Source organism: Oncorhynchus kisutch, linkage group LG19 (assembly GCF_002021735.2).
Source record: "Oncorhynchus kisutch isolate 150728-3 linkage group LG19, Okis_V2, whole genome shotgun sequence".
In the NCBI taxonomy this organism is placed as follows: domain Eukaryota; kingdom Metazoa; phylum Chordata; class Actinopteri; order Salmoniformes; family Salmonidae; genus Oncorhynchus; species Oncorhynchus kisutch.
In genome coordinates, this window is record NC_034192.2 from 46,357,360 (window position 1) to 46,381,256 (window position 23,897).

A 23,897-nucleotide genomic window follows, 5' to 3' on the forward strand; every position below is an offset into this window, starting at 1 on the left:
AAACCACTGTCAAAACCCTGTAGAAACCCTGTAGAAATGCATGGCTAATTTCAGCACAGGGGAGAGTGGACAGCACCAGGCGACGGTGGAGTGGCTATGTGACTGACCACACAGGCACATTAACCTTCCTAGCGAGAGAGGAGAGATAGAGAGGCAAGAAATGAGAGAAAGGCAAGAGAGAGAGAGAGGCGAGAGAGAGAGAAAGTGGCGAGAGAGAAAGAGGCGAGAGAGAGAGAAAGTGGCAACAAATCACATCACATTTTATTGGTCGCTTACACATATTTTAAAGATGTTATTACAGGTGCAGTGAAATGCTGCACCTGTGATAACATCTAGCTCCAACAGTGAAGTAATACCTAACAATACAAAACAATACACACAAATCCCCAAAATTAAAAGAAAGGAATTAAGAAATATCAGAACGAGCAATGCAATTTTGAAAATCTCATTCCAAAATCATGGCTATTAATATGGAGTTGTCCCCCCCCCCCGCCCCCTTTGCTGCTATAACGGCATCCACTCTTCTGGGAAGGCTTTCCACTAGATGTTGGAACATTTCTGCTGGAACTTGCTTCCATTCAGCCACAAAAGCATTAGTGAGGTCGGGCCTGGCTTGCAGTCGGTGTTCCAATTAATTCCAAAGGTGTTTGATGGGGTTGAGGTCAGGGCTCTGTGCAGGCCAGTCAAGTTCTTCCACCCCGATCTAAACCATTCTGATGGAACCTCGCTTTGTGCACGGGGCATTGTCAAGCTGGAACAGGAAAGGGCCTTCCCCAAACTGTGGCCACAAAGTTGGAAGCATAGAATCGTCTAGAATGTCATATGCTGTAGCGTTAAGATTTCCCTTAACTGGAACTAAGGGGCCTGTACCATGAAAAACAGCATCAGACCATTATTCCTCCTCCACAAAACTCTACAGGTGGCACTATGTATTAGGGCATGTAGCGTTCTCCTGGCATCCGCCAAACCCAGATGGTACTCCAGAGTCCGATGGTGGCGAGGTTTACACCACTCCAGCCGACGCCATTGGCATTGCGCATGGTGATCTTAGGCTTGTGTGCGGCTGCTCGGCTATGGAAACTAATTTCATGAAGCTCCCGACGAACAGTTATTCTGTTGACATTGCTTCCAGAGGCAGTTTGGAACTCGGTAGTGAGTGTTGCAACCGAGGACAGACGATTTTACGCACTTCAGGACTCTGCGTTCCCGTTCTATGAGCTTGTGTGACCTACCACTTCGTAGGCTGAGCTATTGTTGCTCATAGATGTTTCCACTTCACAATAACAGCACTTACAGTTGACCAGGCAGCTATTTAACGAAATGACTTGTCAGTCAGGCCATTCTCCGGTGAATGATTGTCTATGGAGATTGCATGGCAATGTGCTCGATTTTAGACACCTGTCAGCCATGAAATAGCAGAATCCACTGCTTTGAAGGGGTGTCCACATACTTTGTATATATAGTGTATGTAAATGTTGGTGTGGTGTGTATAGACCTTATGGACAATATATGAATAGAAAAGGTGTGTACAGCAGTAGTTATATAGGATGAGCCATGAATAGAATACAGTATATACATATGAAGTGGGTAAAACAGTATGTAAACATTATTAAAGTGACCAATGTTCAATAACCATGTACATAGGGCAGCAGTCTCTAAGGTGCAGGGTAGAATACAGGGTGGTAGCCGGCTAGTAACAGTGACTAAGTTCAGGGCAGGGTACTGGGTGGAGGCTGGCTAGTGATGACTGTTTAACAGTCTAATGGCCTGGAGATAGAAGCTGTTTTTCAGTCTCTTGGTCCCAGCATTGATTCAACTGTACTGTCTCCGCCTTCTAGATGGTACAGGCCGTGGCTCGGGTGGCTGTAAATGTCCTGGACGGCAGGCCGTGTGCCCCCGTTGATGCGTTGGACCCCTCCAGCACCGAGGATAGACGACATTTATCAAAATGTCATAATTTATCGTGCCCGTTAATTGAAATAGGGGTTGTATGGAGCTATACCTCTGTGGAGGAATGCCACGGTTTGATATGGTAAGCAGTATAGGACCTGCACATCCACAGATGCCTCACCCCCTAGTGAGATGCTCTCTTTTCATCATGACAGCCAGGAAAGAAATCAGTCAGTGCCACCTTCCTCATTCTAATACTAGAATATCTGTGCAAAGAGATGAGTTAATTAATCATTCAAGTCATAGGCCTGAAATAAATAGTTGTATTCTTTCTTCATGTATTTAATCTTTTTTCCTCTTTGTGGATTCCACCACAGCAGTAGTTCTTGAGGGACTGCGAACAGTTAACTCACATATTGTCTCTCTCTATCTAGCTGGTGTTCCACTGCCCCTAACAGCAGACCGCTGTGAACTGTCATTTTACAGAGGAACAATTAGGTCGCCTGATTTTCAGGAAACACATGTGTGGGCAACATGACAACATCCATAGAAATATATTGAAACTTACTGTAAATAGAAACTCAATAACATTTAATGTGGCATATCCAACCACCACTTCCTGTTAAAGAAGATATTGACACTGACACCTTGATTGTGTTCTTACTAACAGAACTGCAAATTGTGACCTATCCATAATACACCATTGGGTGTTGACAAAAAAAGGAAAAGGAAGTTGTTGAAATTGCAAAAGCTATGGATGTAGAGCAATAGAATGTAAATTATCCCCCCGTTTAGTTTAGTCCATTAGGATCCCCATTAGCTACTGGACATGCAGCAGCTATTTTGCCTTCAGAAAGTATTCACACTGATTTTTCACACATTTTGTTGTGTCACAGCCTGAATTTAAAATGTATACATTTTAGATGTATTGTTACTGGCCTACACACAATACCCAATAATGTCAAATTGGAATTATGCTTTTAGACATTTTTACAAATTAATTAAAAATGAAAAACTGAAATGTCTTGAGTCATTACGTATTCAACCCGTTTTGTTATGGCAAACCTAAATAAGTTCAGGAGTAAAAAGGCTCTTAAGTCACATAATAAGTTGCATGGACTCACTGTGTGCAATAATAGTGTTTAACATGATTTTTGAATGACTACCTCCTCTCTGTACCCCAAACCTACAATTATCTCTAAGGTCCCTCCGTTCAGCAATGAATTTCAAACACAGATTCAACCACAAAGACAAGGAAGGTTTTCCAATGCCTCGCAAAGAAGGGCAGCTATTGGTAGACATGCGGGTTTTTTTTTTAAAGCAGACATTGAATATTTCTTTGAACATGGTGAAGTTATTCATTACACTTTGGATAATGTATTAATACACCCAGTCACTACAAAGATACAGGTGTCCTTACTAACTCATTTGCAGAAGAGGAAGGAAACTGCTCAGGGATATCACCATGAGGACAATGATGACTTTAAAACAGTTACAGAGCTTAATGGTTGTGATATTGCAAACAGGACGCACATTTTGAAATATTTGTATTCTGAACAGGCTTCCTTCTTTTCACTCTGTCATTTAGGTTAGTATTGAGGAGTAACTACAATTTCGTTCTTCCATCCTAAGGCACAAAGGTAAAACTGCAAAAAATGTGGCAAAGAAATCAATTTTATATTTGGTGCAAATACAACATCACTGAGTACCACTCTTCATATTTTCAAGCATGATGGTGGCTGCATCATGTTGTGGGATTGCTAGTCATCGGCACGGGCTAGGGAGTTTTTAGGATAAAAAGTAACGTAATAGAGCTAAGCACAGGAAAAATCCTAGAGGAAAATGTGGTTCAGTCTGCATTTCAACAGACACTGGGAGGCAAATGTACCTTTCAGCAGGACAATAACCTAAAACGCAAGGCCAAATATACACTGGAGTTGCTTACCAAGATGACATTGAATGTTCCTGAGTAGCTTACAGTGGTTCCTCCGGCACACCTTGCAGGCTGCTGCACAATTCTATGGCACGTTATTTAAGTGTCAGCCATTGTTGCCATTAATGCTAGTTAGTGCAAGTTTGACCACCAGAGGGCATCTTTGAAAAGCATTGGACCTTTTTTATATGGGCTGTATTAGAGAATTTACAACCTTTTTTATATGGGCTGTATTAGAGAATTTACAACCTTTTTTATATGGGCTGTATTAGAGAATTTACAACCTTTTTTATATGGGCTGTATTAGAGAATTTACAACCTTTTTTATATGGGCTGTATTAGAGAATTTACAACCTTTTTTATATGGGCTGTATTAGAGAATTTACAACCTTTTTTATATGGGCTGTACTAGAGAATTTACAACCTTTTTTATATGGGCTGTATTAGAGAATTTACAACCTTTGTTATATGGGCTGTATTAGAGAATTTACAACCTTTTTAATATGGGCTGTATTAGAGAATTTACAACCTTTGTTATATGGGCTGTATTAGAGAATTTACAACCTTTTTTTGTAATAACATAGTATATGGGATTGTTTTGAAGAAATGTAGCTTAATTAATTTGATTCATATTATGGTGTTTCTATTCCAAGAAAAACGTAAATCACAACCCTTCGCTACAGTACTACAATAAGAGCTAAATAACCCTAACATGTCCACACCCTAACTGTAGTCTAACCAATACCCAAACGGAGATTCAGTGAAAATGAAAATCTAATCCATTTATCAAGACCAGTCCCCATGCTTGTCTCAGAGCAGCATGAAACGGTGCTGAAATAGTTGACCACACGCGGGTAGGCTATTGCTTCTATCTTCAATATGCTTTAAATGCCACAATGTCACAAATAATAGAACGCACACAATTCTTAAAACTCTGAGAAGGGTAATAAGAGGTGATCTGCACTGCATATTAAACTGACATTCTTATTGCTATATTCCACGCGTTACTGTGTGTTTCGATCCTCTCGCTCTTTCTCGCAAACACACTTGCTGTCTTGACCTCTAAATGCTGTCTTTTCAAAATGTGTATCTTCCTTACCAATTACTTTTAAAGCTCTGGATTTACAAATGTGCGCTTTTCATTTTGTTTTTGTTAAATCCAGTTCGAATTTAAGTATAACTTCTGTATGACTGAAGGCTTTAGTGAGAGTTATAATGCTTTAATATTAAATCATTTATGCCCTCCGAATTCATACGGGGCATTTTTGGTGGAATTGTTGTTAGGGCAAATATGCTCTGTGAGAATATCTAATAATAATAATTGCTTTGTAAATAAGTATGCATTATGAAAGGATTAGATTATTAATTAGGTTAGGTTTGAGTGCAATCTAAGTGTCACATGATCTCAGTATATATACACCTGTTCTGAAAGGCCCCAGAGTCTGCAACACCATTAAGAAAGGGGCACCACCAAGCAAGTGGCACCATGAAGACGAAGGAGCTCTCCAAATAGGTCAGGGACAAAGCTGTGGAGTAGTACAGATCAGGGTAGGGTCATAAAAAAATATCCAAAATGTTGAACAACCCACGATGCACCATTAAATCCATTAAAAATGGAAAGAATATGGCACCACAACACACCTGTCAAGAGAGGGCCACCCACCAAAACTCACAGACCAGGCAAGGAGGGCATTAATCAGATTGGCAACAAAGACACCAAAGATAACCCTAAAGGATCTGCAAAGCTCCACAGCGGAGATTGGAGTATCTGTCCATAGAACCACTTTAAGCCGTACACTTCACAAAGCTGGGCGTTACGGAAGTGTCTCCAGAAAAAAAAACATTGCTTAAAGAAAAATGCCAAAAAGGCATGAGAGAGACTCCCCAAACAAATGGACGAAGGTACTTCCAATCCAAGATGGCGTAGCAGTCAGATGTCTTTTGTCCTCGTCTTGTCGTGTCCCGCCAGTATACATGTTTTTTTTTCGCATATCTTTTTATATTTTTTCTAAAACTCAACTTCAAAACACTCTCCTGCAACCCACCTCACCCAATGTGGTGCAGATCTGTTTTTTCTAAAGTATTATTCACCTCGTATTCGGAATCCCCCAACAGCAGCTAGCCAGCTCACTAGTAAGCTAACCACTGCTAGCGGTCATCAGCTAACCTTTAGCTCGGAAAGCTCTCGCCGGTTTGTACAACGCGACTCAAACCAGAGCATAACGGACATATTTTCTCTCCACATCCCCGGATTCCTACCGCAAGCTCTGGACATTTTTACCTGGATCTTCGCAGTTAGCTAGCTGCTATTCGAGTACTGGCTAACGTCGGTCGCAGAGCAAGCACCAATTAGCCTGGAGATAGCCCATGCTAGGCCCTTTCTCCCGGCTAGCTAAAAGAGGCCCATCAAGGCCCATCAGCCACTCCTGGGCTACAATACCCGGACCCCTTCTACTGCCGGTACGGGAGCTGTATAGATCCATCGGCCAATTTCTTGGGCCACTATACCTATTTTGCCAATTGGACTTGGACCCCTCTGCTACTCGAAACACTACTAATCCATCACGACTGGTCTATCGACGTCATCGCACGCAGAGGCCAAAACATACTTTTCTCCATGGAGACGTCCCTATAAGGCCCTTCTGCTAGCTTTGCTAGCCCCAGCCTGCTAGCTGCCTGAATCGCCGTGTCTCCAGCCAGCCCAACCACTCACTGGACCCCTATTGATGGGGTATGTATGTCGGTTTGAAGTGTATTGAAATAGATTATACAAGTGGTTAGGCATTTTCAACACACAAATGTTTCTTTAAGAGAAGTAGTACATTTCTCTTCAACCTTCAACCATGAAAGACTATCATGCATGTTATTGATGTAAGTTCTGTATGTCCAGCTAAGGGCAAGGTGTGCTGCCCTGTTTTGAGCCAGCTGCAGCTATGCTAGGTCTTTCTTTGCTGCACTTGACCATATTAACTGACTAATCAAGATGGGACAAGAAAAGAGCCTGAACAACTAGTATAGTTGATGTGTCTAAAACGCAGAACATTTTTCTATAACAGACATACCTCTCCCCATCTTCACAACTGTAGCTGCACAAAAATACAATTTCTAACTAAATCAATATGGAATTCAAATTTGAATTATGTATGCCTCACTCCAGGGCTCCCGTAGATATGGCTACCTCTGGGTATATTTTAAGAGGAACGCCCATTTCATTTTATGACACCATCTGTTAACCTCAGTCACTGAGGAGATTTGGATATTTGGTCTCCTTAACTGCTTCGGGGAAAAAGGCTGCAATGAATTCAGCGACGTTAGAGTTTTAACCTAGTTAACCCACTCTTTTCTGAGTGTGTGAAAGTTATACTGGAATATACATGAAGCATTAACGTGAAGATGGTTTCTTCAGCATAGTTCATTGTCAATCGTAAAGTTTCAAAAAAGGCCTGCGTGTAGTACTCTTTACGATAATGTGGTGAACAAAAAAAAAACATACATTTGGGATATTATAAGAAAAATAACAGAAAACAAATGGGGGAGAGTCAAATATATAAATTGTGTGAACTACAAAAACAACACGGAGCAATATTTAAATCATGCCTCATGGGCCCATAGATAGATTATTTTCTCATTTCAAAACGTATTTCTCCTTGACAAGAAAAAAAAAGCTTCAAGAAAGCCTAGGGGGGTGCAGGAAGGTTTAGAATAACATTTGGAGTCTGGAGAGTGAAGTCCCACAGCATAGACAATCCCGACTGACCTCTTCAAACCCATGGTAACGGACACAATTTATTTCAGGACCAACAGTTGAAGTTTTGATAACTTTATTTTCTTACTTCCCGGAGGAAGTCAAAGTTGATTGTAATGGTAAAAATGGTAAAAATCTAATTTTCATTATGTCCCAGAGAGGAGCTGGGAAAGCAAAGGCCTTTTGACCCAAAAAGTCTGTGATATGCCCATCTTGTCCTCTTCTGTCCTTGTAGACTCCATCATAGACTGAGAAACACGGCCATTCTAAAGCTAGCCGACATGAATATTATGGCTTTCTGTCTTATTTATAACACATTTGGCCATAAGAGTTTGGGGAAACATATTTCCAGACAAATACGCCACCGGAATACGAGAAAGCTAAATATACTTTTGAACGCCTTTGAGGACATGGAATTTCATAAAGCTATATATATCAACTTACTTGGACCACTGTGGAGTTTGATTTAGCTGTGGACAACACTGTCCAGAATCACAAAGTGAATACAGAGGATCAATTATGGATGATTGACAGAGATAAACAGCCAAAAATTAAAGTTTAAAACACTCTCTCCCTCGCTTTAATAAAGCATCTCTGGCAAACTGGGCTGGCAACTCTGTCTCCCCAAAATCACTGCAGAAACATCCGTCAGCACAGTGCTGACTTGTTATTACATGTCCCATAACCTTTCAGCCTGAGGTGACACTTCACATCCAAAAGACTAAGAGATCTTCAATTACTGCTAACCTGGTTGCAATAAACCATCATCCACTCAACAGTGTTTTAGTGGGTTTACATGTCATCAGTTAAGTCATTATAGTGGCGTAAATAAATAATAACAACTAAATAATGTTTCAACGTCAGCAATTCTATTCTAATGAGACCAGGTTGGTTAAACCTCTTTCAGCTAGGGGACACTATTTTTATGTTTGGAAAAATAATGTTCCCAATGTAAATGGCCTGTTTCTCAGGCCCATATGCTAGAATATGCATATAGTTGACAGATTAGGTTAGAAAACACTGTAAAGTTTCCAAAACTGTCAAAATATTGTCTGTGAGTATAACAGAACTGATATTGCAGTAAAGCAAAATCAAACCAGGAAGTGGCTTCTATTTTGAAAGCTTCATGTTCCATAGCCTGCCTTTGCTCCATTTAAAGGGATATGAACCAGATTCCCTTCCCTATCGCTTCCTCAAGGTGTCAACAGTCTTAGACATAGTTTCAGGCTTTTATTTTTATTTTTTTAATGAAAGAGAAAGATAACATCGCGTCGGTGGATTGCTGGGTGTTCGCATGAGTTTTGCTTGCGCAACACAGTGGGGCAGCCATTGACTCTCCCTCTCCTACTGAAAAAGAGACAGTGCCGGTTGATATATTATATTATTATATATTATATATTTTAAAAACAACCTGATGATTGATTATAAAAAAACGTTTGACATGTTTCTGTGGACATTACCGATACTACTTGGAATTTGTGTCTGTGTTGTAGTGAACGCTCGATCCTGTGGATTTCTGAACATAACTCGCCAAACAAACGGAGGTATTTTGTATATAAAAATAATCTTTATGGAACAAAAGGCACATTTATTGTGTAACTTGTGAGTGAAAACATCCGAAGATCATCAAAGGTAAGCGATTAATTTTATTGCTTTTCAGATTTTCGTGACCAAGCTACTTTGATGCTAGGTGTTCATAATGTTTATCTCGTGATCGATAAACTTAAAAACGCTTGGATTGCTTTCGCTGTAAAGCATATTTGACACGACAGGTGGATTAACAAAATGCTAAGCTGTGTTTTGCTATATTACACTTGTGATTTCATGAATATAAATATTTTTTGTAATATTATTTGAATGCGGCGCTCTGCAATTCAGCGGTTGTTGATGACAATTACCCCGCTAACGGGATAGGTAGCGTCAAGAAGTTGAGGAACATACAATAACTGTGATTATACCTGTAGTAATTATATTGATGGTAGCTGGGCAGTAGATCGGCCTAATTTTTATGAAGGTTTGTCAATAGGCCCCGGCTGTTGGGAATATAGCTGCTCTTTTAGAAAGCGGAGGGCCTCTAAAATCGAAAGCGGAGAATACAGTATTTATAATTTTCGACATGCCTCTTTTCCAAACGTCAAGAAAATTCCTAGAGTTTTCAGAAGCTGGCTTCTGGGATTCAGCAAAGACCTTCGACAAAGCCGTTATTGCAGAGAAATGTACACCACGGATTCTTTAACAAACAAACAGCTACCGACGTCAACATTTCGTGGAGGTCGTTTTTGTTTCGAAGTTTGAATTTTCTGAAAACCCATCTCCTACAGTCAGTCACTTGGTGGGTGTTTAATTGTTTTCTCAGTCAGTCATTTTGTTCTCTTCCGACCGGAGACTGATGAGGTGGCTCCTATAAAGAAGCATCCCCACTTCAAAGCTACTATTAAGCCCATTACCGGAGCTATGTGTTACCTCCAGAGCACGTGGCTACAGGCATTAAGCCGGGGTAAAGCTGGCGAGACCGATAGACACAGACGCCCTGGCAGTAGCTGTGAGATCACTACAATGCTCCATCTTGACTCTCCAGGCCTGACCTAGAAGAGGAGAAAACTCCTAGCGTCAGCAGCAATCCACGGCTGCCTGCACACAAAGGCCCCCAAATTGCCCAAGAGAAAATGTTAGTCATGCTATGAAGATTTTCCCACATAATGAAAAGTTGGAGCCAAGTTCAATTTTGGTCTAAATCTGTCTGGGGGATCTGAGTCGAGCAAGTCGAGCAAATTCAATATGAAAGTCACTGCTGGGATTTGAAGAGAGTCAGACTGTAATATTAAAGGCTTAGCACGAGGAACTCCAAAGCCGGGCTTTTGAATGTGTGAAGCAGTGTGTTCCCTGTGTAGAACCTAAGAACGCTCTTACTTCCTTTTATTAGGAAGGTATTGGTGGAGCATCAGGACAGGTAGTGGTATGTAGCTCAGAGGGGGTGAGCTCTAACCCTGCCAGAGGACAATTACCCCCAGATAGTGAACTTAGAAGTGGGAAGCAGAGCAAGCAAAATATAAATGTACATGACAAAAGCCTGTCGAGTTTGTGCATGAGTGGGTGTGAAAAAAAGTTCAGAAATACGTCTTTGCTTTCTGAATTCCTTCTGCTGCCAGCCCTGTGACACTTCTCTCACACTGCAACACCAGAGAAGAAATATATATATATTAATCGGTGAAAAAACAGAAACTACCACCATTAGATACACCACCACACATTAACTCTCCATACATACATTGGAAAATAAGATGCCATGATTATCTGTGAGTTGGCATCTTGCTTCAAGTCTGCGGATTAAAAGTGAATGAAACAACTTATTGGAGAGTGGCGAGAGACAGAGTCGTGATAAGTGTAAATGAAGAAGTGAATGTCCAAACTAAAGAAGGGGGGGGGGGGACTTGGCTGTCCACAAACAGCAGTTGTTTAATGAATTTCTAAGTCCCACTTATTGGTCTTTCGTTTCTTGTTTGAATAGCACAGCAACTTTCTTAATCATTCTTCAAACACATAGCCGAAAGAAAACAAAGCATCCAAAGTGTTTTTGGACAGCCGCGTTTAGCATTCATGATCTATCGTGGTGGTTCGGGGTCATTTTGTACTGGTCAAATAATTATGCTGCATTGATCTTTCTCCCTGTGTTATTATCACACACTGCAATATACATTTCTCACACGGTCTCTGAAAATACAGGTAACTGCCAAACTAAAGGAACCACCAACATAAATTATGTTAATAGGGCATTGAGCCAGAACAGCTTCGATGCACCTTGGCATAGATGTGTCTGGAACTCCATTGTAGGAATGCGACGCCATTCCTCCATGAGAAACTCCATCATTTGGTGTTTTGTTGATTGTGGTAAACTCTATCTCAGGTGCCATTCCAGAATCTCCTATAAGTGTTCAATTTGGTTAAGATCTGTTTACAGACGGCCATGGCATATGGTATACATAGTTTTCATGCTAATCAAACCCAGCAGTGACCACTCGTGCCCTGTTGGTGGGGGCACTGTCATCCAATGTGGGGCATAGCCATGGTGGCCAAAATAATGGCCTGTCCAGCATTTTTATACATGACCCTACACATGATGGGATTTTAATTGCTTAATTAACTCAGGAACCACACATGTAGAAGCACCTGCTTTCAATATACTTTGTATCCCTCATTTACTTAAGTGTTTCCATCCTTTGTGGCAGTTAGCTGTATGTTACACTGGGCTGAGTGATCAGCAAGTGTGGAGAGAGTTGAGCTGCATTCTACACTATCAAAATGGATAGACAGATAAAACACCATAGTGCCCTGTGTTCAACTACATTTCCAAATGTAGATATCAGCCATTTGTATAAGAGTACCTTAATAAATATAGAATAGAGCTATCACAGAATTACAATCTGATAGATACGGAATATATATTTACTAACGCAATCATTTACGCCAAAGGAATTTAAAATGAATTCATTGGAACATATGTTGTTGTTCAAACACAGGCATACAGTTTGACTACCATGGCAAATGAGAGAAGAAGAAGTGAATAACTGGAGAACTTGTGAGTAATGAGCCCATGGCAAAACTGTAGGGTGATTTGCATTTTTTCTGCAAGCAATGTTCCTCCCTATACTGAAGAACTCACAACAAGTTAGAGCAACAGAAATAGCCAAAGCTGGTGGTCAGGTCACTAAGCTGGTAGTCATTGAAAGCAACAACTGAGCAGCCGCATAACATTTTGGCAGTGTAATATTCAAGGTGGGAACTTTGTAGGTGTTCATTCTACCCTGGCCAGAAAGTACTTTTTACATAGGATATTTCATCCAAGATAATGGGCGTCTACCTTTGTTTAAGTTTAATAATTAATTTAACTACCATGAAAGAGCACTTGCAATGAAGCCTGTCCTTACGTAGTCCACAGGTGGTAGGTACTGGAATTCAAAAATACAATGCATTACGCAGCTGTGTTTTGCATGGCTGTTCCCAGCACACCGACTATGGCAGAGAAAAGGTTACATTAACATAGTGCAATCAGAACACAGGCCGGCAAGTTTGATTTCCTGTGTGTTGTGATCCGTGACAATTAAGTGCATTCATATTAATTGTGAGTAACCTTCGCTATGCTCCAAGAGGCCAACATGTCCCCTCTATCTCCTCCTCTGCTCCCTTCGCTTTCAGTAAAACAATGAGAGGCCTGAAGAGGAGCAGCGGGGTGGGCTTCAAACAGCGCTGTGCTTCTCCCAGCCCCCCCCATCTCACCCCAGGGTGCCTTTCTCCTGGCTAAGCTTGGCCTTCCGTGGGCGTCCAAGACGCTGCCGCAGAGCGCCGCTCCCTCCCTCTGTGGTCACAAGTTCACCGGTTTGAAAACATCCAGAGGGCGAACCTGGCCTCCCTCGGTCCCCTTGGCACTAACTGGCCTTTTGCCGTGTGAGGAGGAGTGGTGTGATTTTCATAGCTAGCGGTGCTGAACTTTACAGCTCGGCAAGGTGCAAAGGGAGCGTTATGTGGGTCTTTCAAACAGAAATGATTTACGCCAATTTCCTGATTAATGTGCAGGCAGACAGAAGGTAAACAGCACAAAGGCAGGTCTGGGAACAGTTTTTCTGTTATCAGATAAAGCCAAACAATACAAATATGTCTTTATCTTAATGAAAGCAAGAACTTGGGAGGTTACCTTGAGGTGGAGTATTTATCCATCATTGGTTGGATTTTTTCAAAGGAAGAGAAAAAGAAAGTTTTGCTGTTTACCTTGTTTTTCCAACTATGGTTTCTAGCTACACTGTTACTCAGCCACAGTGAGAAAGATGGGCGGGGGAATTTTCTGCAGAAATCTATTAATCGCTTTGGAGTGCAGAGCACGTTGTGTTGTTCTGTGGGTGTGCATGATCTTTCCAGTGAGACCACACCAAAGCCTAGTCGTTTTCCAAGCTGTTAGAATGCTAGGATATTGCCTCCGCTGTATCTCCCAGAACAAATAAAGGGCCCTCTGGGGCTACTGCCGGGCCATCTCCGAGGATTGGGGGTCGGTCATAAAAGAAGATCTGCCACTCATCTGATAATCACTTTATATGCACCATTCATTGATTCGCATTAAAAAACATCTCTTCGACAGTGGGGCTTGGTGAATAATTGAGAGTGTTCGGCTGTCATTGAGGGTTCCTCCGGGCTGTTGGGACCAAATTAAATTTGAACATCCCTATCTACAAGAACGGAAGATGAGAACTTTGTGGGTGGAAAAAGGCTCTCACAATGCAGTTGCCGTGGCCTAATTATGGTTGAGTGACAGGACCATCAAAGCTTGCTATAAACGGGCACAGGACAGAGAAAAACTGAATTATCTTAACATTAACTATTATCAAAACAGATTAAAAATAGGGGGCTGTGGGCAGCGAATGCCACTCTTGGTGATGGGGGAAACGGAGAGATATTAAAGACACTCGATCTTATGGTGAGGGCCGCCATGCTTATTAAGGTCTCAGAGACAGAGAATGGCTGGCTTTCTGATGTGGAAAAGAGGGACTTCCTATCTATTAGAACCTAATGGATAGAGTGGTGATGGAATGACAGGCTATGGACTTCCACTCTATGCTTGTTTTAAATGGGCAATGCTATGGGCTATTCTTGTTCAACCAAGCCCATCGCTCTGTGTGAATCAGAGCCTAAGAGATCTCCTGACATAGATCCAATTAGCAAATGGAAGGTATCCAGCAGATGCCAACTTCTTCTGTGTTCACACTGGCAGCCCAATTCTAATATTTTTACCGCTAATTGGTGTTTAGACCAATCACATCAGATCTTTTTCAGAGATTGGTCTGATTGGTCAATAGACCAATTAGTGGAAATAATATCAGGATTGGACTGCCTGTGTGAACGCAGCAATAGATGAAGCAAATGAGGTCTGCATAAACTTTTTGTCAGAACTGTACTGAGAATTGAGTGAACGTCAGTAGATGTTCCCCCATGAGGAGGGTAGAACATAACCAGAGGAACAGGTTGGCCAGAATGGAGGTTCATTTATGGGCACTTTGCACTTAAGTCAGTAAGAGAGTAAGGACCATACCTGACAGGGTTACTGGTGAGAGAGACACGAAGGGACTCCAGGCAGATGAGCAGCTTGTCCTCACTGATGCCAGAGCGCAGTTCATGGACATACTCTTGTGATGACAGTGTACACTCATGCTTGCTGTTCCTCAGTCCTCCCTGCAGAAAAAACGCACAGAAGAGATTCATTATTATAATACGGAAACTGTAGTCTTATTACTCTGTTGAACATTAACCAGAAAATAGTTGCCAATCCTAACACAGGGGAACATACCAAAGGTATTACAAATACTAGATCAACAGAAAGAAAACAATAGAAACACAGAGAAATTGTGGATCACAGTGATTTGATCCATAATTTACATGGTAAACAGGGTAATGTCATTGACAACCTCCCAGTGGTGCTACCATGAAGAGGAGCCAAAACTTTGCCTTCCATCACTGTATTCAGAGTGAGGGATATGAACGGGGATATGAACGGGGATAGGGAACGGGGATAGGGAACGGGGATAGGGAACGGGGATAGGGAACGGGGATAGGGAACAGAGATAGGGATGCTCCGGATGTGTTCTAACTTCCCTCAATCAGCTAAGGCTGAACTGACACGGAGGTCTATCCCACAGGGAGCTGCCAACCCTCCCGACTAACATGCATGCTGATCACTAGCGGCCATGCTTCCTCTAAATGGATTCCTGTGTAGAACTTTAAAAGAAAGGCTGGCACATGTTGCACAGACCCTCCCTGCAGCTGGCAAAGACAAACAGACACTTTCATCTCGCATGAACATACCGCTACACAATACTGGTGGTTTTATTGGGTTTCACTGTTGTAGAGCTACTGTGAAATAGCTGATGAGTCGATGCCTCATATCTAAAACAGCATGTCTGTGGTCAAAGACGACTGCGGGAAGGGGCGCATCCAGGACTAGTGACTGAATTGTGTATGGGTAAACAAAAAACTAATCACTGAGTCTATCATGTATATTACAGGGCCTGTCCAAACAGTCCCCCTAGACTGGTTATGTCATGACTTTCCCCCATCTGTTCAGATCAATTTGTTTTACCTGCCTAGATGACTGAATAGCACGGTATACACTAGAGGTCGTCCGATTAATCGGAATGGCCGATTAATTAGGGCTGATTTCAAGGTTTCATAACAATAGAAAATTGGTATTTATGGGCGCCAATTTGCCGTTTAAAAATTATACCTTTATTTAACTAGGCAAGTCAGTTAAGAACACATTCTTATTTTCAATGACTGCTTAGGAATGGTGGGTTAACTGCCTCGTTCAGGGGCAGAACGACAGATTTTCACCTTGTCAGCTTGGGGGATTCAATCTTGCAACCTTACAGTTAACTAGTCCAACGCAATAACGACCTGCCTCTCTCTCGTTGTAGTCCACAAGGAGACTGTTACACGAATGCAGTAAGCCAAGGTAAGTTGCTAGCTAGCATTAAACTTACCTTATAAAAAACAATCAATCATAATCACTAGTTAACTGCACATGGTTGATGATATTACTAGATGTTATCTAGTGTGTCCTGCGTTGCATATAATCTGACTGAGCATACAAGCATACAAGTATCTAAGTATCTGACTGAGCAGTGGTAGGCAGAAGCAGGCGCGTAAACATTCATTCAAACAGCACTTTAGTTCGTTTTGCCAGCAGCTCTTCGTTGTGCGTCAAGCATTGCGCTGTTTATGACTTCAAGCCTATCAACTCCCAAGATGAGGCTGGTGTAACGAAGTGAAATCGCCAACTAGTTGGCGCGCTAATAGTGTTTCAAACTTCACTCGCTCTGAGCCTTGGGGTGGTTGTTTCCCTTGCTCTGCATGGGTAATGCTGCTTCGATGTGGCTGTTGTCGTTGTGTTGCTGGTTCGAGCCCAGGGAGGAGCGAGGAGAGGGACGGAAGCTATACTGTTACACTGGCAATACTAAAGTGCCTATAAGAACATCCAATAGTCAAAGGTTAATGAAATGCAAATGGTAGAGGGAAATAGTCCTATAATTCCTATAATAACTACAACCTAAAACTTCTTACCTGGGAATATTTAAGACTAATGTTAAAAGGAAACACCAGCTTTCATAAGGAACTGAAAAGTTAGCTTTCTTACATAGCACATATTGCACTTTTACTTTCTTCTCCAACACTTTGTTTTTGCATTATTTAAACCAAATTGAACATGTTTCATTATTTACTTGAGGCTAAATAGATTTTATTGATATATTATATTAAGTTAAAATAAGTGTTCATTCAGTATTGTTGTACAAATAAAAAAATTAAAAAAATTGTCCGATTAATCGGTATCGGCTTTTTTGGTCCTCCAATAATCGGTATCTGCGTTGAAAAATCATAAATCGGTCAACATCTAGTATACACTCCCACCAGTATCTAAACCCAAGACAACTGAATAGCACAGTATACACTCCCACCAGTATCTAAACCCAAGATGACTGAATAGCACAGTATACACTCCCACCAGTATCTAAACCCAAGATGACTGAATAGCACAGTATTTACTCCCACCAGTATCTAAACCCAAGATGACTGAATAGCACGGTATACACTCACACCAGCATCTAAACCCAAGATGACTGAATAGCACGGTATACACTCACACCAGTATCTAAACCCAAGAAGACTGAATAGCACAGTATACACTCTCACCAGTATCTAAACCCAAGATGACTGAATAGCACGGTATACACTCACACCAGTATCTAAACCCAAGATGACTGAATAGCACGGTATACACTCACACCAGTATCTAAACCCAAGATGACTGGATAGCACGGTATACACTCACACCAGTATCTAAACCCAAGATGACTGAATAGCACGGTATACACTCACACCAGTATCTAAACCCAAGATGACTGAATAGCACGGTATACACTCACACCAGTATCTAAACCCAAGATGACTGAATAGCACGGTATACACTCACACCAGTATCTAAACCCAAGATGACTGAATAGCACGGTATACACTCACACCAGTATCTAAACACAAGATGACTGAATAGCACGGTATACACTCACACCAGTATCTAAATCTAGGACAAAGAGCCAAGACAAATAAATAGTGAGTTCTGTCAATCCATTCTCTGTTCTTGTACTCCCTGACATTTGTCATGTGAACAATTCTACAATGAAACAAACAAAAATACATTGAATTCCAATCTTGTAAATCACCTTGTCAGATTACCTGACAGAAGGTGGCATTGTAGACAGAATTCTTTCAGAAAGACATTGTTTTATTTGTCACAACCTGAGAAAAACAACCTGCCAGCCAAAGTTGGACAAAAACAAGGAATATGTTATTTTTATTGATTTTGTATTTAACCTTTATTTAACCTTTATTTAACTAGTCAAGTCAGTTAAGAACAAATTCTTATGTACAATGACAGCCTACTCCGGCCAAAACCCGATGACGCTGGGTCAATTGTGCGCCACCCTGTGGCACTCCCAATCACAGCCAGATGTGATAGAGCCTGGATTCGAACCAGGTACTATAGTGATGCCTCTTGCACGGAGATGCAGTGCCTTAGATCGCTGCGTCACTCGGCAGCCCAAAAGGTGGCATATCAACCTAACCCAGTTACAGGTACAACTGAATTAATGGAGGTGGAGGAGGTGAAGAAACCGTATCAGAAATGTCTCGATTGCAGTTGAATGATCTTGAATCTGTTCATCTCTGAACTTAGCCGGTTCCACACCAAGCATGTTGCACTAATAGGCAGTTTGGGGATAATAAGCGGCTTCTTTCATCTGGAGGGAAGAGAGGTCTGGTAGCCGTCTCCCGCATGGCAGAATCAAAGAGAAAGAATCTGTCTGGTCTATGTGAGAGGAAGGAAGGACATCAGCGAGCTAATGACATTGTGGAGAAAAAACATCTAAGCTCATGGGGTGATTCTTGTTATAGTGAAAGGATACGTTTGGTCAGTATTGCACAACACACACACACACACATATATACACTATATCTATATATATAATCTATATATATATATATATATATATCTCTACTTCAATCAGTGTAGATGAAGGGGAGGAGTCAGGTTAAGTAAGGATTTTCAATCCTTGACACAACTGAGACATGGATTGTGGTTGTGTGCCATTCAGAGGGTGAATGGGCAAGACAAAAGTTTTAAGTGCCTTTGAACGGTGTATGGTAATAGGTGCCAGGCGAACCGGTGTGTGTGTGTAAAGAACTGCAACGGTGCTGCGTTTCTCATGCTTAACAGTTTCCCGTGTGTACCAAGAATGGTCCACCACCCAAAGCATATCCAGCAAACTTGATTCAACAGTGGGAAGCATTGGAGTCAACAGGGGCCAGCATCCCTATGGAGTGGAACGCTTTCAACACCTTGTAGAGTCCATGCCCAGATTAATTGAGATGGTTCTGAGGGCAAAACTCAGTATTAGGAAGATGGTCCGAATGGTTTGTACACTCAGTGTATATATAAAACAACATTAAACAAAAAGTAGCATAGCTATGAATAATTTAAAGGTTAAAGAAACCCTGCTTCTATGAATCCATGTACAGTACGTAATCGATCATATTATCCTCCAAATCGCAATATGCAATCTATCATCATACAAAATTGTCCAATAGTGTGATTAGATGTTTGAATTGTTTTGTTGCATCACTTACATGACTTCCTCCACAGACATTCTACCTGACTTAATCACTACCACCCTCGCTGGAAAGTTAGCAGAGCTGCTTAAATAAAAGGAAAGATTTTACGCAAGCTCAAATTATCTGCACTTACATGTACATTATTCATCCTGTAAAATTTAATTCCCTGTCTTCTTCTTTCTCTCTTTAACCAATTCTGCTTGCCCTCTCTTTCTCTATTTCTTCTCATACCACCTCTCTGCCTTGCTATAATTCTTATTGATCTCTGCACTCTATTCATCTTTGTCCTCTTGCTGTTCTGGAAATGTGGAGGGCACTGACATGACTGGCTGTGCGCTTACCTGACTGACTAATAGATGTTATCAGGCCACTTGGAAAGGTAATCAGCCTACTCATTACTCTGGATTGGAATATTCCCAAAGTGCTCCCTCTTTCTGGGACCTCTTCCCATGACTCTTGGCCCTCTATCTCTCCCATGCGAAGGTCTTTCTAGACCTTTTTTTAATTGATAGCAAGTTCCCATTTAGAACTGAATAAATCTTCACTGAATAGTCAACGCTCAGTTTACAACTGTATTTCTTTACCTGTAACCTCTCCCTTTCTCCAATACACCTGGACCTCTGCTCAAAGCAAACCCAACATGTTTGTATGTTTCACACAAGTTACAGACACATAAATACCCCCAAGACATGCTAACCTCTCACCATTACAATAACAGGGGAGGTTAGCATTATTGGGGAGGTATGACATTTGTGCGTCTAACTTTGTCACTCATCATTATTCAGGTAATTATGCCAGGTCGCAATTGTAAATGAGAACTTGTTCTCAACTTGCCTACCTGGTTAAATAAAGGTAAAATAAATAAAATTATTCAAGATTAATTCAGGACTATCCATAATCATGGTAGCATCCACATTAATGTAGAAGTGTTTAGACACATGTTCTATTCTTATTTACAATTTTTAAAAAGTAACTCTAAAATGACAAAACATTATTTACCATTAATTTCTATGGGCACAAAATAATCTGAAACAAGACCAAAACAAACAGCAAATATATCCAGAGTCACAAGCTTGATGTACTGTAATCATTGCGTGCTATGAATATGGGACCAAATACTAAACATTTGACTACTTTATACACATAAGTAAATTCGTCCCAATAATGTCGGTCCCCTAAAATGGAGGGACTATGAACAAAAAGTGTTGTAATTTTTTAACAGTTCACCCGATATGGATACAGATAGCCTCAAATTAAAGCTGGCAGTTCGCACGTTAACCTCACAGTCATTAATTATATCATTTCAAATCCAAGGTCCTGGAATACATAGCCAAAACAACAACAAAAATGGTTACTGTCTGAATACTTTTGGAGCTCACTGTATGTACAGTGTGGTGTCCCTCAGGGCAGTAGCCTTAAGCCGTTACTCTTCTCTATTTTTATAAATGATTTGCCACTGGTCTTACAAGAAGCTGGAATGACTATGTATGTGGATGATTCCACACTATGTCACCATCCAAAGCCAGTGAGCGCACTGAAATTCTAAATAAGAAGTTACAGTCAGTAGCAAAAAAAGGTGATTAATAAACTAGTCTTAAATATATCTAAAACTAAAAGCATTGTATTTGGTTCAAAACATTCTCTAAGACCTAAACCTCAACTGGAGTTGTGCATAAAGTGTGTGACCATTGAGCAAGTTGAGGATGGTCAAATCATATTAACACAGTTGCTGTGAAGATGGGGGGGGGGGTATTGTCTGTTATAAAAATCAACTGTACTAATTGTTCAGAGGCTCTGGTCTTGTCCGATCTTCATCACTGTCAGGTAATATGATCAAGTGCAGAAAATAAAAAACCTAGCATAGCTGCAGCTGGTTTAAAACAGAGCATCATGCCTTGCCCTTAACTGCACATACAGAACTAACAACAACATACAAGCCAGTCTTTCCTGGTTGAGGGTTGACCAGAGAGTAACTGCTTCTCTGGTGTTTATGAGAAATGAAAATTGAGTGATGAAAATTCCAGATTTCAGATAACCTCCAGCTCAGACACCAATTCATACCCCACAAGACAGGTCCAAAAGAAATTCATGGGAACACAGTATTATAGTGAGCCATGATCGCATGGAAGACCCTTCCATCTTCAATTACTCAAGCAAACAGAAAAATTATCTTTATAAAATGGATTTTACAACATCTCATGGAACCGCAGGGACTGTGAGGGGACAAACGCACGCACGCACACACAGACACACTAACAAACATTTTTTGGGTTCTATTGTTTGTGTTATAATAATTTTGTATTGTTTATATATCATTGTATTTAACATGTGTGGCATTGTCCTTGTCTATCCCCGCCCCCAAAAATCTTGGTCGACCGAAAGTCATCTGTTCTTTTGACCAATTGATTGGTGTATTTTCCATATATAGATACACCCTGTGTGTTTTAATAAAATCAACTTCACGCTTGGCTGATGCTAATTGATGAAATAAGACACAAGACTCAAGAGGGAGCCAGAGATCAAGAAGAGAAAAACCTTAACCTTACCGGACCATCCTCCTCCTCCTGCTGGCTTTCGCAGATTCTGCCATTACTCTCCTGAAGTTGCCGGTAATAGGTTACAAGAGGAGACGGCAACCTTTCTCATGTGGAATGCCAATATATCTTACAATATCTACCGACATGCGTGCCAGTTATGGTTTTCATTTAATTTATAATAATGTTTTCGTATCTAAAAACCTAAACTTCTATTGCCAACTACTGTATTTAAAATAATCTACATAAAGCCAACAAATACAAACATTGTAGCATGCAGGTAGAAAATATCCTGACAAAAATAAATATCACATTGGCTGTGTGTGGTCTGTCTGCAACAAACTTGAAACATTGTATCAACTATCAACTTGGGTCTAGCCCGAAGCTTGCTCTAGCAACATTGTATAAAATATTCTGGTCCCTCAGAGTTTCCTGCTCCAGTGAGCTTGGGACAGACACAGCTGTAGGCTATTTTTCACAAGGGATAAGAGCTCATCAGGTAGACCTATTTGATGATTTTTCCACTGGATCAGAGCATGACATTTTTCCTTTTCATGTTGAGTGGTTATCGACAGGGAGAGAGATGGAAATATTTTTCTAATTCATTCAGAAACTATTGTCATTCTCAATGGATTTTAAAACAGACTTTGTTTGCTTCCTGTCTGAGGTGAAGAAAACATTACTTTGAGAAGCTTCACAGCTCATTAGTGGTGGTGCGTTAAGCCAATTAGAAATACTATCAGATCCCCAAATGGGCACCTAGAAGGCCGGCATCCCGGAGTCGCCTCTTCACTGTTGACGTTGAGACTGGTGTTTTTGCGGGTACTATTTAATGAAGCTGCCAGTTAAGGACTTGAGAGGGGTTTGTTCCTCAAACTAGAAACACTAATGTACTTGTCCTCTTGTTCAGTTGTGCACCGGGGCCTCCCACTCCTCTTTCTATTCTGGTTAGAGACAGTTTGCGCTGTTCTGTGAAGGGAGTAGAACACAGCGTTGTACGAGATATTCCGTTTCTTGGCAATTTCTCGCATGGAATAGCCTTAATTTCTCAGAACAAGAATAGACTGATGAGTTTCAGAAGAAAGTACTTTGTTTCTGGCCATTTTGAGCCTGTAATCGAACCCACAAATGCTGATGCTCCAGACACTCAACTAGTATAAAGGCCAGTTAATTTGCTTCTTTAATCAGTACAACAGTTTTCAGCTGTGCTAACATAATTGCAAAAGGGTTTTCTAATGATCAGTTAGCCTTTTAAAATGATAAACTCGGAATAGTTAACACAACGTGCCATTGTGATGGTTGCTGATAATGGGCCTCTGTACGCCTATGTAGATATTCAATTTGTTTAAAAATCAGCCATTTCCAGCTACAATAGTCATTTACAACATTAACAATGTCTACACTATTTCTGATCAATTTGATGTTATTTTAATGGACAACAATTTGCTTTTCTTTCAAAAACAAGGACATTTCTAAGTGACCGCAAACTTTTTGAACGGTAGTGTGTGTGTGTATATATATTTGCTACTCAACAAAAATAAATATTGGTCAACAAAAAACCAAACAATTGACCAGTTGACTAATTGGGTCAGCCCTAGTATCAGTGTTTTGTTACTTACTTGTCATATTTAATGTTTTGTGTGGACTCCAGGAAGAATAGATTTTGATTCTATGAAAGCTAATGGGGATCGGAATAAACAATGAAGTGTGTGTCTGCAAAGGATAATGACGCGTGTGTTCCAGTCGAGAATAATGACGCGTGTGTTCCAGTCGAGAATAATGACACGTGTGTTCGTGTTCCAGTTGAGAATAATGACGCGTGTTTTCCAGTCGAGAATAATGACGCTTGTGTTCCAGTGGAGAATAATGACGCGTGTGTTCCAGTGGAGAATAATGACACGTGTGTTCCAGTGGAGAATAATGACACGTGTGTTCCAGTGGAGAATAATGACGCGTGTGTTCCAGTGGAGAATAATGACGCGTGTGTTCCAGTGGAGAATAATGACGCGTGTGTTCCAGTGGAGAATAATGACACGTGTGTTCCAGTGGAGAATAATGACACGTGTGTTCCAGTGGAGAATAATGACACGTGTGT

At 40.9% G+C, this 23,897-nt stretch overlaps 1 protein-coding gene across 6 annotated transcripts in view; it reads right to left on the reverse strand.

The window, feature by feature from the left end:
- Positions 1 to 23,897, reverse strand: part of diaph2 (diaphanous-related formin 2) — a 717,979-nt gene that overhangs the window by 534,466 nt on the left and 159,616 nt on the right. For all 6 annotated transcript variants that reach the window (XM_031797927.1, XM_031797925.1, XM_031797929.1 and 3 more), the window contains one exon: positions 14,644 to 14,783. In XM_031797927.1, coding sequence (XP_031653787.1) covers positions 14,644 to 14,783 — 140 coding nt within the window. The remainder of the gene's footprint in view (positions 1 to 14,643; positions 14,784 to 23,897) is intronic.